The 16652-nt window shown below is 39.9% G+C and overlaps 1 protein-coding gene across 7 annotated transcripts in view; it reads right to left on the reverse strand.

Moving 5' to 3' along the window:
* The window catches only part of smoc1 (SPARC related modular calcium binding 1), a 56976-nt gene that overhangs the window by 9708 nt on the left and 30616 nt on the right, over positions 1-16652 (reverse strand). For 3 of the 7 annotated variants that reach the window (XM_036593523.1, XM_036593520.1, XM_036593516.1), the window contains 7 exons: positions 14485-14574; positions 14305-14382; positions 8910-9102; positions 7228-7310; positions 5067-5172; positions 4514-4758; positions 3458-3506 (listed from right to left, as the gene is read on the reverse strand). In XM_036593523.1, the coding sequence (XP_036449416.1) occupies positions 3458-3506; positions 4514-4758; positions 5067-5172; positions 7228-7310; positions 8910-9102; positions 14305-14382; positions 14485-14574 (844 nt within the window). Of the gene's footprint in view, positions 1-3437; positions 3507-4513; positions 4759-5066; positions 5173-7227; positions 7311-8909; positions 9103-14304; positions 14383-14484; positions 14575-16652 lie in introns of all 7 variants that reach the window. The other 4 variants (XM_036593524.1, XM_036593522.1, XM_036593521.1 and 1 more) reach the window with 2 other exon arrangements.

Consider the following 16652-nt stretch of genomic DNA (forward strand, 5'->3'; position numbering starts at 1 on the left):
TTGGATATCTTGGGTGTGAGACATGAAGCTGTAAAAATTTATCTGCACTGTGGAGTTTGGTGCTATTTTCTGTCCACAGTAATGATTTAAACCGACTTCCTTGCTGTGCTCAGAAACACAACAAAAGTGAATGCTTTGGATGAGTAATGTCTTGTGATATATTCTTTGTCAAATTCGGCTGCTGCCAGATAAGTTCAGGAAATGTCTATTGGCTTCCATCATTGTTTTAGATGTTTTGGCAGGGGTTATTACCCAAACCCCGTCTACGCTCATCAATTTTAAATTCAGCGTGCCTCAGCGACATGACATAAAACTGTCTTTTAGAAGAAGCCTGGCTCAATTTAGGGGGGGGGGGTTGTCTGTCCAGGGGGGTCTAAAGCAAACCCTTTAGCTGGGGGGCAGAAGAAGCCCCCTCAGCTCTCCGAACAAGCCTGATGTTTATTCTGGCAGTGCTACCCATGGTGCGCCGGGCCTGACGTTATGCCCACTCCCAGCCACTGTTTTTCAGCTTGAAGTGGGCAGCGCCAGGGTAAACACATGATCTCAGCCCTCGGCGGGCCTCTGCTGGGCCTCCGCTGGCCCAACACGGCCCACAGGCCAGGGTAAACAGCCGCGACGCGACTAATAACAAGGGAATCCCACCAGAGAGAGAAGGAGAGGGGCGTGTTGTGGGCTGATTGCCTGTCATCACACAGTAACCACCTAAGTATGAACAAGATAGTCAGCTTGAGAAAACTAGACTCTCATATGATATGAAAAGAAAAGAACATATAGTGGCTTCTTACTTACATTATTATTCTGGACAGTTAGACGTACGAAATGTTTATCTTCAGATCATCAGAAAAGAAAAAAGACAAATCCAAACTGTAAACATTCACTCCTCTGTCTTAAAACTAAGGTGGTTCTTCGGAGTGATGCCAGGAACGAGCATTAAAGAACCTTTTGGTAATGCTTTACAAAAAAGCCCCTAAAAATAGCAAATTGATCATTATCTAATTGTTAATGATTATTAATGATAAAATGCAACAATTACCATTAGAATTATTAACCATTCACTTTCATTCAAATAACTAAAGGACTGAAAATGCTTTCCAAAAATGTTCAAACTATGCAAAAAAGTAAAAAAAAGATATGTTAAATGAAATGAAATGAAAAATGATGAGATTATTACATGACAGCAACGACATGTAACTTCTGTATAATTATTAACAGTCATTAACAAGCTATTAGATAATGATTAAGTTGCTGTATATTATGGCCTGTTATTCTAAAATGTTAGATGCTTTGTTTACAATAAATAAATAAATAAATAAAGAACCCCCTCAAATTAAACAACGAGGCCCTTTGGTGAACCAAAAGTCCTTCTTCTTTGACATCGCTCCAAAGAACATTTCTTAGCACCTCTGTTTTTAACAGGACTCAGTGTGAGCTCTCAGCACTGTATTGATGATGACGTCTTGGAGACATCAGGGAAGAGAGAAAATCAGTTCCTAGATCAGCACTGTTACTCAGAGAAGCCCTCTGAATACCGGCCCAAGAGTAATTTCAGGATTGAGAGAGAGAGAAGACAGAAGACAGAAAAGACAGAAAGAAAAACATATCAAATCACAACTGCGAGTCGTTTTTTTGGAAATTACATCCTCATGATTTTGGATTTATGATAGTGGAAACATTTTACTGACACTCTAATGGTCTGTCATTTCTTATCTATGAGGCAGGACAAATGAACTGTGCCGAGAAGAGTGCTCCGCTATGAACACGAGCAGGTTTTAATCCAATACAAACTATGGAACTTTTTTTCTTATACCACAGCCAGAAATGTATTTTTTCTGTCGTAGAGCATTTAAGGCATGTTACCAGTCAAAAATATGATTAAACCTGATTTCACCCTTTAGTGGAGGAGCAGGTGCATCCACGTCAGGCCTGCCAACCTGGTCAGGTCAACTGAGGGCATGATCTATTCATTCTCCAGCAGCAGAACACATGATAATCCTGTCTCACACAGTTCCACTACCTCACTGCTCAACAAACTCTGGGCCTTCTGCACTACTCACCCTCACGTCACTTTGTGTTTACCTGCATTTTTCTCATTTGATTCTATGTATCGCAAAGGGTCAATTATTAATCACTCTTTTGGTTGCACAAACAGTCACAACGTAATCTAAGCAACATCTTTACTATGACACATCAAAATATGTAAATAATTGTTCACAACATTCACATATGCACACACACTCGTCAGCTCAGTTAAGCATTGGAATGAGGGCTTGACCAATATGAAAACTTAATAGCCGATGCCAATACCGATTTTAGGGAGCTATATAAATTGTATATATTTTATACATCAATAGTTCTGGTTAAGCAGTACTTTACTGATAGATATGATTATCAGTGCTCAATGGTCACTCTTCTTCAACTCAAATAAGTAGCAGAAACACACAGTCTTTAGTAATAAATTATAGCTCTGGGGGGGGGAGACTCTTATTTTGTCATATATTTTATGTTTCATCGGTTTTCTTCAAATAAAAATAAGTGCTTTTTGTGTTATGTTATTTTCAGTCTAAAGGTAAGGAAGGCCCAGATCAATCCGTGTGCCCAGGGGCCCTGGCTACTAGGGACCTCCAGGACCAACTATGACAAAATCTAATCTGTCTTGACTAATTTGTAGCAGCGATTTAGCATCTCTGTGAATGTACTTTGAATTTGAAGCTCTAGATGTTCAAAAGATGTGCCTGGGAGTCCTGTAAATGCGAGACCTGATACCCCAACAGAGTAGAGGACGATCATTTTCAAAATCAGATGCAAAATGTGGTGTTGTTGGCAGTGATCTGCGAACTGCGAATCTACCAGTTAAACGTGTCTGTAATCTCGCTATTGTTATGTCTGGATTGGAAAAAAATATCAGTTTATAGTGGTGACGTGCTCAGCACCGTGGTTAGTATGTGGCCGTCATGGTGCTGCACAGCCCTCATGTGACCTGCTGTGATATCATAAACATTCCTTGACCACCAAAAAAGGTAGCCAGTTATAGCTCAGGGGCCGATACTTTGGCCTGAGGATTTTTTTGTAATATGTGTTCAGATTTACCAGTTCAGCCTGTAATGTTATCATTTCCTTAAACAGAGTGTGCCTCATACTGTCTAAGATTTTGCCCTATCAGGAGAGTGAGAGTTGCAGTCTTGGTGTTGCTCTAACCAGAAAAGAGGTGCTAATTATCTGCAATATTATTGGCCGATACTGATAATACAGTGGGTGACTGTCATCAGCTGATATACTGGGCAGGCCCTCCGTTGGAATATATATTGGCAATATTACACACTTTACCTCAGTGTTGATTAGCATTACTTACAAGTGATTGAGAATGTTAATGGATTATATATGGAGCCATCTGCAGCAGCTGAAGCAAATGTTAGTGAAAGCGATTAGTGGGGCCTTACTGAACAAATTTGTCCCTTGCCTTGTCCCCTGACTGCTGGTGCTGCTGGTGTTGCTGCTTGTTGTAGTACCTGCAGAAGAAGATAGACATGTGAATTAGCCCATGCAACACACAGAAAACAGATGCACATACACACATACACTCTGCCTGGAAGAAGTATTATGGAGCATTTTTTTTTCCCAGGCAGGTCCTCTTACTATCAAGACCTTTTCCATGAGTGCTGTTTTCCACTAGTGAGATGAAAATGTTCATACAAAGATGCCAGTGTGCAAGGATTTCACTCCTGGGCTCTAGTCACTGTTAAGGGCCCAGGAAACCTCCAGAGGCCTTCTTTTCCAGTTTTCTTTCCTTACCCTACATTATGAAGCATTAATTGGCGGCTTATGCGACTACTTTTATTTTCTAGTGATGCTGAAATGAAGGTTCTGTAAGTGGTAGAACCATCCTAATTCCTAGAAAACCGCACTAGCTGATTAATCAATTCACATGTTTACTTGGAGAGGCACTCGTGGCCAAAAAAAAAAAATCTGATCATTGCTTCATCTGTTGTAAATATAGCTGCTCGCCTCCTCTGATGATGTATATTGAAGGTCAGAGAATTTTTGAAAAACTACAAGCATGTCAAAGTGTATTTTTAGGAGGTGGGCATCAAATTTTCATTTTTAAAAGAATTTATTTTTTCCCACTAGCTGGCTAATGCAGAAGGAAACCAGATGCTACAGCTGGGAAGCCTAATGCCACATCAGTGTTTATTAGCTGTTACATCAGTAGCATTCATTCTTTATTGCAGCGGAGGGTTTCCCATTGGTTATAATATAATTCATACTGGGGATTGCTGTGATGCTGTGCCACAAAGTATTATATAACATAATAAAAAACTTATTAAATGCTAGTTTTATGGTGGAATGTCTTTTCATTTCCGTTTCCATACAATACCTACGCATTGTCCAATATTTCTGACACCATGTTCTTATTTAAATGCGCTTACAGGAATTTCAAAAATCATTTGCACAGATCTCCTTCATTTAACAGGTTATGTCCATTTATCCAATAAATACTTTCATCAACAGTCATCACCTTCTTTATTGACCCCAAGGCATCCTTTCAGCTCTTGCAGAGAGATGGTCTTGTCCTTATTGAGGTCGCAGTAATCTGTGAACTTGCGAGCACATCGCTTGGGCTTGGCTTTCTTTTTCACGTAACGCTTGAAGGGCTTCATCTCCTTTTTGTTGATGTCATGGCTGCCGTTGTTGTCCAGCTGAGCGAAGTACCAGTGCACTACCCGCTCCTCCAGCGTGTGGCTGGGGTCAGGCTCCACAAATCTGCAGGTGAGAGGTGCTGAGTAAGGGCGAGTCGTGCAATATATACACATTACACATGAACTGCTGGGTCACTGAGTTGTGCTACATAAACCATTTACTCAGACTACACAGAAAATACTATCTAAACATTATTTGTTAACATATTTGACATCAGTGAGTAGAGTGTGTGCAAATTCATATTTCATAGTTGTTTTAGACTACATAATACTGTACCGTACACATATAAAGTTAACAAATGACTCATATTAGACTGACTATAACCTCACATGTTTTTAACAAGATTTCAAAGCTTTGATGGCTCTTCTTACCTCCCACCACCAGAGGGAGTTGGCGAGTTAATGGCCTGTACCATGTCTGTTGTGAGGGCATCCAACAAGCTGGTTATGAATTCTAGCTTCTTTCCCTCTGGACAGCCTGTCACATTTAAACAAAGGATATAAATGACCACAAGCTTACACTGAGGGCTCTAAATGTCTAAATGTCTTTGCTCTGAACACGCTGTCTTTGCTACAGTAAGAAATGATGGCCTTGAGCTAGAGCAGCTTAACACTGAGCATGATTTGTTTCTTTCCCTCTATGTGCTGATCTATATATGTGGTCAGGGGGCCTTCTTGTTGCCTTAGAAATATGTTTGGAAAGTGCAGCTATACACATGTATGAATAAAGTATAAAAGAGCTAGACGTGCAAGGTGACATAAGTGGTCGTCGAGCACCCAGTTAACTTTTACAATGCATTGCCAAACACCTTGGGTAGCAGCTTTTAATTGCCCCAGATGCAGGGCCATAACAGCAGTCCACCAGTCCAAATGTTCCCGTCTTAACTGTGTCTATTAAAACATAACTTCAAACAGGAGAATGTAATAAGCTTGTTATTTAGTTTTACATTTTCACCTCTCTCTCAGTCTCTTTTGCTTAATCTGACATGCTCTCCACTTCACTGTTGCCTCCTCATTCTCCATTCTTTTTTTTTTCTTTTGTCCTCCGGCAGGCCCAGGACACTGTGTGGGCGGTGGGGTCTCGTGGCATGCCAGGTGAATTCAGTTAGCATCAGTGGGGCAAAGACAAGCGCTGTGACGCGCCGCCTCACTGCCTCTCAACCTGGGTGTTAAATCAGAGCGCGTGGAACTGAACCTATCCATTTTAAACCCCTGACACTTTTACAGTATAGTGGAATAGCGGATGTGCAGAACATGAACTCAAGCTACATTTATAATTTTACTTTCTACAACAGTCAGATTACCCAGCTCTTAGTCCTAATGCCATAAGAATGACACCACGGAAGCTGTGGAGCTCTGTTGTGAAGTGGCGGAGCATCAGCAAGAGTACGTAAAAATAATTCCCCTCAGCCCCCCACAGGCAGCGACACCCCACTCGATCCCCCCTGCTGCAGCCCCTCTCCACCGGTCCAATGAGCCATAAACCATGGCACACATCTGCTGCGCAGTCAGGAGCCATGTTTTACTCTGTAAATGTACCAGATGGGGAATTAAAGAGGGGTTACAATGAAACTTTAAATGAAGGGGAGAGAGTAGATCAACTAAAGTAAAGCAACAGAAAGCAGTGAAAAGGGTTGGGAACCTTGTGAAAGCCTCTCTCTTGAAAAGAAGACCACCTTGAGGTGGCAACACATGGGATGTATAATCTCATAACTCTTTGTCAAACAATGTTCCCGAGCACAAACAAATACTGAAAATTCTTACTGAATTCAGATGTTCACAATTAAGACCAGCACCAGTAATATTCTTCAGGCCAGATGAACTTTCTTAACCCCTTATACAAAAGATAATCGTCAGTTTGGACTTTTTCTCTGTTCTTCTTAAGCAACATGATCTCTAAATGCTGTCGTGTGCCAGTTCTTCAAAGGCAAGAAAATGGTCTAACAAAGCCTAGAAATCCTAGATTTCTGTGACCTTTCTGAGCAAACAAATGAATGCATAGCAATTTATTTAGTCATTTCCTATTCTTTCTCTGAGTATGTTTCCTAAATCTAAGGTGATCTGTTCATAACCTGAACCCCAGTCTTATGCTGATTCAGAAACAGTTACACTACATCTAAAACCAAAGGCACAGCAAAGGCTGAGGCAGCATTATGAATTAGATCATGTGAATTAATAAGTTTCAGTGCCATGAAAAATGTACTTGTTGCCCTCCTGATTTTTTTGTGTTTTGTCACACTTGTTTCAGATCTTCAAACAAAATGTAATATAAGACAAAGACAACCTGGGTAAATCTAAAATACAGTTTTTTAATTGATCAATTCATTACTGATAGAAAAAAAAAGTTGTCCATGTGTGTTGGCCATGTGTGGAAAAAATAACTGCCCCCTTAATTACTCAATCAACCAAGTAACCTTGATTACTGCCAGCCGTGTTGAATAAAATAGAACCGGCATCTACTCCAAAAGAGGGTCTGCATGAAGAGGATATAAACTAGGTTTACAGTGAGGGATTTTGAGGCTTCTCTGCTCACCTGTCAGGTCTCTGTCTCTGAAGGGATCCTCCATCTCGGACACCCGGGAACGGGCTGCACTGTCACATTCTGGCTTCTTATATCTGAGAGAGAGAGAGAGAGAGAGAGAGAGAGAGAGAGAGAGAGAGAGAGAGAGAGAGAGAGAGAGAGAGAGAGATTAATTCAGCACTCCTGGAGCAGTTTTGAACCCACAGAGACTCAGTGTCAAGTGTAAAATCCTGGAATCCAAGAAATCAGGGGAGGGGAAAGAGGAGCCAAAATCATAAGAACACAAACCTTTAAATCTTGTTATACCGATTCTGAGAAAGCAAACTGAGACTGTTCAGGCTTTTTAGGAGAAGCTGCAAAAAAGAACAGCTTCAGTTTGGTTTGCAAAACCTGGTTTGCCTTAGTTTTACACTATCATTAATACTAACAGAGGGGGAGAGAGAAACAAATCATTCCCAAACACCTCTCTGAAAAGGGGGAAGTGTGAATGAGCGCGTTCCTTGTGAACACGGCCGGTAATCACTTGCGTTGAAGCTTTGCCGGGGCATGTGTATTTCATCTCACAATTCGATCAGTGGGATTGCTTTGGTTTTTTTTTTCCTTCTAAACCTTCACTGTGTTCCAAAAACGAGTGTTTGAAGCATGAGAATGCAGTTTGTCTCACATCTGGGGTAATGAGAGAGCTAAGCTATAACCTTTAAAAGATCTGTCCATCACTTCAAACTCTCAGCACAAGCGGCGGGGTCGGCTCAGTGCCTGAATTCAAACTGCAAACTGCCTTTGCCTACATTTAAAATGCAACCTTTTAAAACACACTTCAGGGACTGTTTGTTCCAATCAGTCTCGTGGGAAAAGGCATGTACTGTGCATTTCTCTTCAGGAAACTCTAAGTGATAAAAACCTGTTTTAATTAATTCTGTATAAAATTAGGTTGCATATTTTGCAAGTTTGCAAGACTTGAAAAATAAAGAAAAATAGTAGAAACAAATAGTAGAAAACATAAAAATCTACAAACAAATTTAAAAAAAAAGTAATGGACACATGTAAAACCTCTAAAAGAGCCCATATCCTACATATTTTCTAATATTTTATTTTAATTTCTTTACCCTTGAGGTCTGCTTAGGAGTTTTGCATGGATTTATATATCAAAAAGTCATAATTCATTTTTGATCATTTTTTTCAACTTCTCTATCTCTTAGAAGGCTGTTTTTGTTGTTGTGCCTTTAAAATTAAGTTCTGTTCTGATTGGCTGCCCTGTATTACGCCTCTATGATAAAGCCCTACAGGCTGAAACACTCCTTATAACTTCAACATGAAGGGGCGTGGCTCATCTTCTTAAGATGAATAGGTGTATATATGTAGATTCGTTGAATGAATTTGAAACAGACTAATTTGCATCTTAGTTCCAATTTATGGACTGTATTGCACTTTAACAACAGTTGTTTAAAACAACTGATGCTTCCTTAAATAAGTCTTTATAAATGTTAACATAGGTTTTTATTGGTTGTCATAGGCTTTTGTAGCCTTATGACTTACATTCAGTAAAATGTTACTCCTCATTGTATATTAGTTTCATAGTAGTTAGTGAATATCTAATTGAAACTACAGAAATCTCAAAAATAATAAGAGTAATAAGCCAAAGGAGTGAATAATAATTTACCGCTCTGCAAATGTTGTTTAAACCCTATGCTTACCTGGCTGAGGTTCCAGGTATGGGCCGTCCTGTGTCCACCAACACGCACCAGCAGTAACCAGTGGACTGGTGGCACTGGACAGGCTTGTACAGGCCCAGAGGCCCACAGTCCGGGATGAAAATGTCCTCTCGTGGGTTCTGTCGAGCCTCGTCTAGTGCACTCTGTCTCTCCTGGTCACAAGAGGGAACTTTCTCTAGAACCACAAGAAACACAGTCAAACCAAAGTGTGCTGACAGAGGCAGATCTTGCAGAAACAGAATGGTCCTAATAAAAAGAAATTACTGGAACTTGAGAAACTGCAGTTAAAAAGGACAAAAAGGCCATCTCTACAATATAACTATGCAGGACACAGGGGTAGAATGTTAAAGCAGGGCGCTGAACACTGCAGATCAAACTGATACAAATACATGCAAATTTACTACAGGGCCTACATCCAAGTCATGATTACGCAACACGTAACTATACATTCCTTACAGTCTACAAAGCTGTTGCCTAGCCCATATTGACTAAATTACAGCTGCCAGATGAAATCCACTGTTGACACAAAGCGTTTGATGGAAAGTGGAGGTGCTTGTTTAAATTAGGACAGGCAGAAGCTCAGTGATGGAAACGCTCTTGAGAGGCGTCTTTGACCTTTCTCCGAGCCCTGACACTTCACACAAGATTTCGGCTCTCCGTTATTTATTAACGGAACGGACACTTGAGAAACGTACATTTAAATGCTTTAACGCCTTGTCTCATAAATCTCTATTTATGTTGAAATCCATTTAGCGCATCACTCACTTATCATAGTAGGGCCAAGCACGTTGCAGCTAATCCAGCTAGCGCTGTGCTGAAGAGGGCTTTTTACCACCCCTAATTCATGTCCTTTTTAATCAAGTATGTTTATGGAGAATTAAGCTATAACAACAGCCCTCTGAACCACTTTCTCCTGCAATGCTCTCCCCCTCTGCAGAGGCTTTGTGACAGAACACATGGTTCGAGCTGTTAAACAGGTGGACCAATAAGACAAATTTGAGCTTCTGAAGTGTGTACAGACAGCATGCACATCCAAGATCATCCCCCACATCCATTGACAAACACACTAACTCACCAATTCCCAAATCCCTAAAACAATTCTAATCTAATGACCCCAATCATGTCATACTAGCTCACATTACTCCCTGGAGTTTGTGTTGTGGCTAGGAGAATTTCTCGGATAAAGAGGGGGGATAAGGGGCTGACTCTGGACTGTGGGAGATTTAAATGGTAAAGCATGCCACGGTCCAGCCAAAGGCTGCAGAAGCCAAGGGTTGTCTGAGCCTCCAAATGAAAAGCATGATATACAACCTCACTGGCTGTAACCAAATACTGTTGTTTTTGCTTTTGTGTCCTTTGCAAACAGTTCTGGTACAGGGACTGACAGTGTTGGCATGCTCTGGAACAGGCCTGGGGCGTTTTAAGTGGGACCTGGCTAAAAGAAGGTGGGGGCGTGTGTGTGTGCGTGTGGGGGGACCTGTTTCCAGCAAGCGTTTGCCATCGGAACGCCAGCGTGAGTCAAAGCTTGTGCTCTGCGCTCAAGTGTGCTGAGCTGCTCTCACTTCTGGCCAAGGCTCTTCACATCCAAATTATTTAGCAGTGTTTATTATAGTGGGGGTATACTGGCGCCAGGCAGCTGCGATTCCCAAAAGAAAATAGTTTTTCTTATACACAGAAATGAAAAAAAAATTGCTGGACAGTTACAATTCAATCTTCTCTTCTTTTTTTTCCACAGTGTGCATGTGAAACCTCATCTGTGACTCTTCTCCTTCTGTCCTTCATTTATTTCTTCACTTTCTGCCATTTTGGTGCCAGAACAAGAGATTTTGAAAGGATTTCTGTGCAATAGTGTACAAATAAATAATGAGGGAGAGGACGGCTGAGGTGAGAACTCATTGCTTCATGCTTTGTCTCTGCTGTTTACAGGCTTGAACTGATTAGTTGATACGAAGCAAACTGTCTGTAAACCCTTCTGATTCCCTCAGAATCGCTGTAGAAAATCTGTGCCAAATAAAACAGCTCTGAAGTCTGAAGTGCTCAGACTTATCAGTCTCCTGTAAACATAGTGTTCTCTCTCCTTTCCTTTCCTCTTTCTATCTCTTTCTCTGTCTGTCACACTCAGACACATCCTTGCACGCTCCAGGCCTCTCATTCCTGTACTGTCTGTCGAATCATTTTCAGCTATTGTCACTCTGCTCTTGTCCCAGTGCTTTGTGGAAGCAGGCGTGGGATGGTAGAGAAAGAGGGATTAGGCTCATGAGGTGCTCACAGATGTGTGGACGATATAACTTTTTTTTTTTCATCTTTTGCAATGTTCTCCACTGTTAACCTTTTAATTACCTTTCGTTTGTCAGGAAAACCTTGCTGCTGCAGGAGCCTCCTGGACAATATTGGCAGCAGCACATATAACAAATTGTTCACAACATAGATGAATAAAACATAACATTAGACTAAGAACAAGAAAGTCAACCATCATAAAGCCATAGCCAAATCATCAAATCATTGAAAAGACTGCCAGCAGTTTGGCCCACTTCCATTCATATATTGCATATTAAAGTGCTCTGCCTTGTGTGTTGTAATGAACTCAATTTGATCCAGTAGTGAATCATGACTATTAGAGCTAGGCCTTCAAAGTGAGCAAAAGGCTAAGTTCTGCCATGGGAACACCTTATAGGTTTTTCAATAGTATGTTAGCTCTAAGCTAATGCTGGTGCCCAATAACATTTTTTGCCCACTCAAGAAGAAAAACATTTTATTTGAAGCTTGTAACAGACACTAAAATATATATTACCTTGTATGTACTGGTTTAACACTGACACTTTCAGCAAAGAGCCCTCAATAGATCTGCTGCTGTTTTAAACTGACTGAAACCTGGTTGGACTACAGCTTGTATTTGCAGTTAGTGACATCTCTAGGACTTCCAGATAGCCTAGAGTGATGTTTTCTTCTCACAAAAATGGGTCCCTCCTATTGGATGTCCAAACATGATTGGCTGATTGCACTGTCACTTTCTAATTATATTGATAGTCAGTCAAACACATAAGGCCTTTTGTCCAAGTCCCACACTTGACGTCCTAACCAATGAAAAAGATCATTTGGCTTAATTCCACAGGTTCCTCAAGGTCTTACATGTTTGTTTTAAACCTAACTTTAACAATGAAATAAGAGTATTCCTGCAGAGTTTTACAACAAGGAAATGTGAGGGAATGAAGGTAACTTATTTAACATGACCCCAGTTGAATGGGAATAAATAAAACTACCACACATAATCTTCAGCTCAAAATCTAAATGAATGTGAGGAGAAAGTTTTCCACTACTATAACTACTTAACTTACAAAAGTTCCAAAATAGTTACTGAATAATTTAGAACAGTTGCTGAATAATAAGTCTGCAAAGTAAGTGGTAAAAATCACCCAAACGATGGCAAAGTGTGAACCACCTCTTCGCCCTGGGCTTTGGAGCATAAACCTGACCCAAAAACTACCAGCACATTCCCAAACTGAGGGCTGATGGTTTACTGTCTTTGTCCTCCCAGGACACTGGATGCTAATTAGAAGCAGGAGGAGGCTCAACAGGATCCCAAACAGCTGTCAGTACAAATCAGTCTCTGACTGTTTCCTGCAGAACAAAATGCCCACTGTCAAATCATTGTTTTCACTCATGTTTTTTTTTTCTGTGGCAGAGCGAGGAATAAACATCTCGGCTTTCTCTCCACCTACTGAGCCATAAACACATGCGGCAATACCACCGTCATGTCTAAGAACAAGCGGTCTGTTCATGTGCTACTGGAATCGCACACACACGGACACACGCTATAGACACGCAAATGCAGTACAATCACACACATGCACCTCTGCTCTCAATCATGAAACCCACACATCTCCTGCACTTCCATAATTCAATCCCCTCTCCTACACTTTCCCCGCTCATGCATGAAACTCCCCCAGCTCTGCGGAGCTGACTAGGCATGCCCAGAGGGTGCCATGTTCATCTGAAGGAAATTGCCGGGGAGACACAGAGGGCTAAACAAATTACACCGAAGAAAGCTGCACGAAAGACAGGCGCCATAATCCGAGTGGAGTTAGGTTTCACACTCCTGGACTTGTTCTATATTGAATCAAAAACATTGCGCAATCAGCATCACTTGAATGTCTTGGCATGGATGCCATTATGTAGATGCTTTGAAATATGTCTATAGGAGCAGAGCTGCATGGCTGCGAATGTGTCAGCACAAAGTTTGATCCGCAGACACATGCGTTACTGTTACTGCTACTGGCACTGTGTAGCAGTACACTACAGCTTATTCTCACTAACTCAAATCAGCACAAAATAAACCAGCAATATCAGACTACAGTGTTTACTGTGGCGTCAGGTAGTGCATTCATGGCGAGTAGTCTTGTTTACAGGTATATTAAGTTTTTACAACATTTTTGTGGGCACATTTGCTTCTGGCTGTTAAAATAGCTGTGCCCATGCAGGAGCTTGTCATACAATACGGATAGTAAACAAAAGCTTGTACTCCATCCATATCTGTAGTAAAACAACCATGAAAAAGTGCTCCATTTGGAACATTTTTGCTTCTTTTTTTCAGTTTTTTTGTCTTTTGTTTCACCTAAGAAGCACACTGCAAAAAAATGGTATATTGTAAACTTAATTTAAGATTATTTAACTTATTCCTAGACATTCTTTACTTGTTTTAAGTAATTTTATCAGGTAAAATGATCTCACTGTATTAGCAGATAAGTTTGCTTGTTTTAAGAAATGTGCTTGAAACCAGCAAAATTATCTGCCAGTACAGTGAAATCATTTTACTTAATAACATGACCTAAAACAAGTAAAAAAAAATCTGTAAATAAACTAGATAATCTTATAATAAATGCACAACCATCTCAAAATGGGAAATGTTCGATATATCGACTAGATTTAAGATTATTTCACTTGACAAGATACCATTTTTTGCAGTGTATGATGGTTTTTCTATTCTAAAAAATAGTTGTATCTTTTAATATGACAATTTTACCTAGCTTTATTCCACAGAATTTAACAGGATGTGCCTATAAGACTTCAACACTGTTCATTTTGAAACTTTAATAGTGTTTACATATTACATAAAAAACCTATTTCAAAAGGAGGAAGAAAGTTCAGTTTTCCATGATATGAGCCCTTTAAAATAAATAAAACATTTTTTTGCACAATTTTCATGATGAACAGACCAACTTTCCTTCTGTAAAGTTACTTTTTTTGGAGATATGTTTTGGTCTGACAGTGACGATGTGCAAGATACACATACGCAAGAAAGAATGAAGAATAATGTTTAAACATGACTATAGCGACGATTACAGTGACTACAACAATGAAACAAAGTGCTGACTTGTACCTGGCCTTCTGCTGCTGGAGCTGTTCTGCTTGTCTTTGTAAATCAGCTGCTTGATCCAAAGCGTAGGGGCAGTGATTTCTGTAACCACCAAGAAACAAAAGGCATGGCACATGGCAAATGCACAAATAATTCAAGACCACAACAATAGTATTTTAATTCTTATTTGGGAGTTGTACTTACCATCCCCCTCTGAGAGAACATGGGTCTCCATGGTGGGTGTGGGTTTGGAGCCATCATCTGGATTGAGAGTCAGAAAGAAATGGAAAGAGACTACCATTATTGAGGTTAATACAATCTACTCTCCAGAACTGTTGAATGGTTGGGATTTGCACATGGCCCGGCCAAGAGCACAGAAAACAGAGAGAGATAAAGGGTAGGAGGTACAGAAAGAGAGAATATATAGATAGAAGATACAGAGATGGTTCAATACAAGTCTACACCTTTCTCACACACTCTATATACCTCACTTACTCACTCAAACACTCACACAGACACACAACAGAGCACACAAATAAACCATTTGTAAGACCTGTAAGCCAATAAGTCTCTTATGGTGGAGTTTTCTGTCTTTTATATGCAGATTCAATTTAGCAATTCATTAAAACCTATAGCAAATGTGCTGTATCATGGCTGTAGTGTCCTACAGTACTTACCCAGACATGTGGCATTGCATTCGGCCCTCTCTCCTTTTGGGCCCCATCAAGCACATGCAAGCCCTGGCAAGGGAGCGGCCATGCTAATGCTAAGATCAGGTGGTATAGGAGGTTGGGTCACAGAATATCATCATTTAAATCTTAAACATGCCACTCCACTGGAGGACCTCACAGTGAAAAACACTTTTTTTTACTAGTCTATCACCAAAGGCAGTAGCAGTAGTCAGATTTAATCAACAGCACTCATATTTAATATATAATTAGACCATCAAAATGAATTGAACAGACAGACTCTAAATAAGCTACACTATGTAAGCCTTGTGGATTTAGAGATGTCTCAAGTGGAAATGTAGAATTGCATGCAACATGGGGAAGAACATTGTCGGTTGTGCTTTGAGCCCTTCCCCAAGGAGATGAATCTGATGATTGTGAGCATGGAATCAAAGAGAACTCATGTGAAAGACGTGTCTTCTGAGGATGTGAATGAATCATCTACTATTATCATCATATCTTCATTAGTATGCCGTTGATTTTTGAGATCTAAACATTGAACCAGACCTTCTTCTTGTGACTGTTCATGTGATGTTTATGTATAAAGATGTATAACGTGGCCCAAGAAACTCACACGAAACCTAACCCAACGCCTCTGACTTTTAAACCATTATTTTAGGCTTTACAGGCCGACTTGCAGCAGCGCACACATGCCATATTTTAGCACTTTCTTTCCTGACTCAGTAATGTTACTTCATCTAATTGTAACAAAAAAATATTTCATAGTGCAGCTCTAAATATGCACTGATAGCGGGACTGTGGGCCGATGCTGATATCCAATATTTTTAATGTTCATATCTGTCCATACTGATACATAAAAATGTAGAAAATGAGAATATATCCCCCAAACTAGATTAATGGAAAAATATAACAATTTGTTTCTGTAGAGTTAAAAATGAAGTAAAATGAATTATTTTAGCACAGTAGCCCCACATTGCTTAAACATTCTCCTCTTCTGAGATGCAATATACATTATAAAATATTGGTTTGAAATATCTGTTCAATGCCACTATTTTTTAACCAAATATCTATTGGTATTGATATGATTCCACACATTCCCACTCAAAATGACAAAACATACTGTATTTTTACTATTTTGGTAACCCCATAACCCCATCTAGGATCATTATTCAGTTATCATAAAGCAATAAAGTATTCATACAGTTTTCCTTTTAACACAGATGCTTATCATCAGCCAAGACATGTTTCATGTTGAAAGTCTGCTTCTTTAATTCTACACCACAGCTAAACAGGAAGTGAAGCCAACAAGGAAGAGAAATGTTTTACCACCAACTAGCACTTTGCAAACTGCATGCGTGAATCATTGCATGCTTGTCTCAAACTATAGATGCATGATAATATTAGAATCTTGTTGGTATCAGCAGATATTTACTTAAAAACAGAGATGTTTAAAATTTGTCTGATATTTTAACTGATGTCTTTGATGTACTCCAAAAGAGCAAAATGTTTCAGTGATGCTGAGCTGCTGTGCTAAACTGTCAATATAATTTGTTTGTTTCACTGCAGAAATAAAAGTTATATTTATCTTTAATGCTAATGCAGATAAATTCCAGATCCAGATCAATTTTATGAATACAGTTTTGTTCCAAGATGCATTATAGACCACTTTCAGAATTCTCTGTT

This window comes from Colossoma macropomum, unplaced genomic scaffold (assembly GCF_904425465.1).
Source record: "Colossoma macropomum unplaced genomic scaffold, Colossoma_macropomum, whole genome shotgun sequence".
Lineage (NCBI taxonomy): Eukaryota > Metazoa > Chordata > Actinopteri > Characiformes > Serrasalmidae > Colossoma > Colossoma macropomum.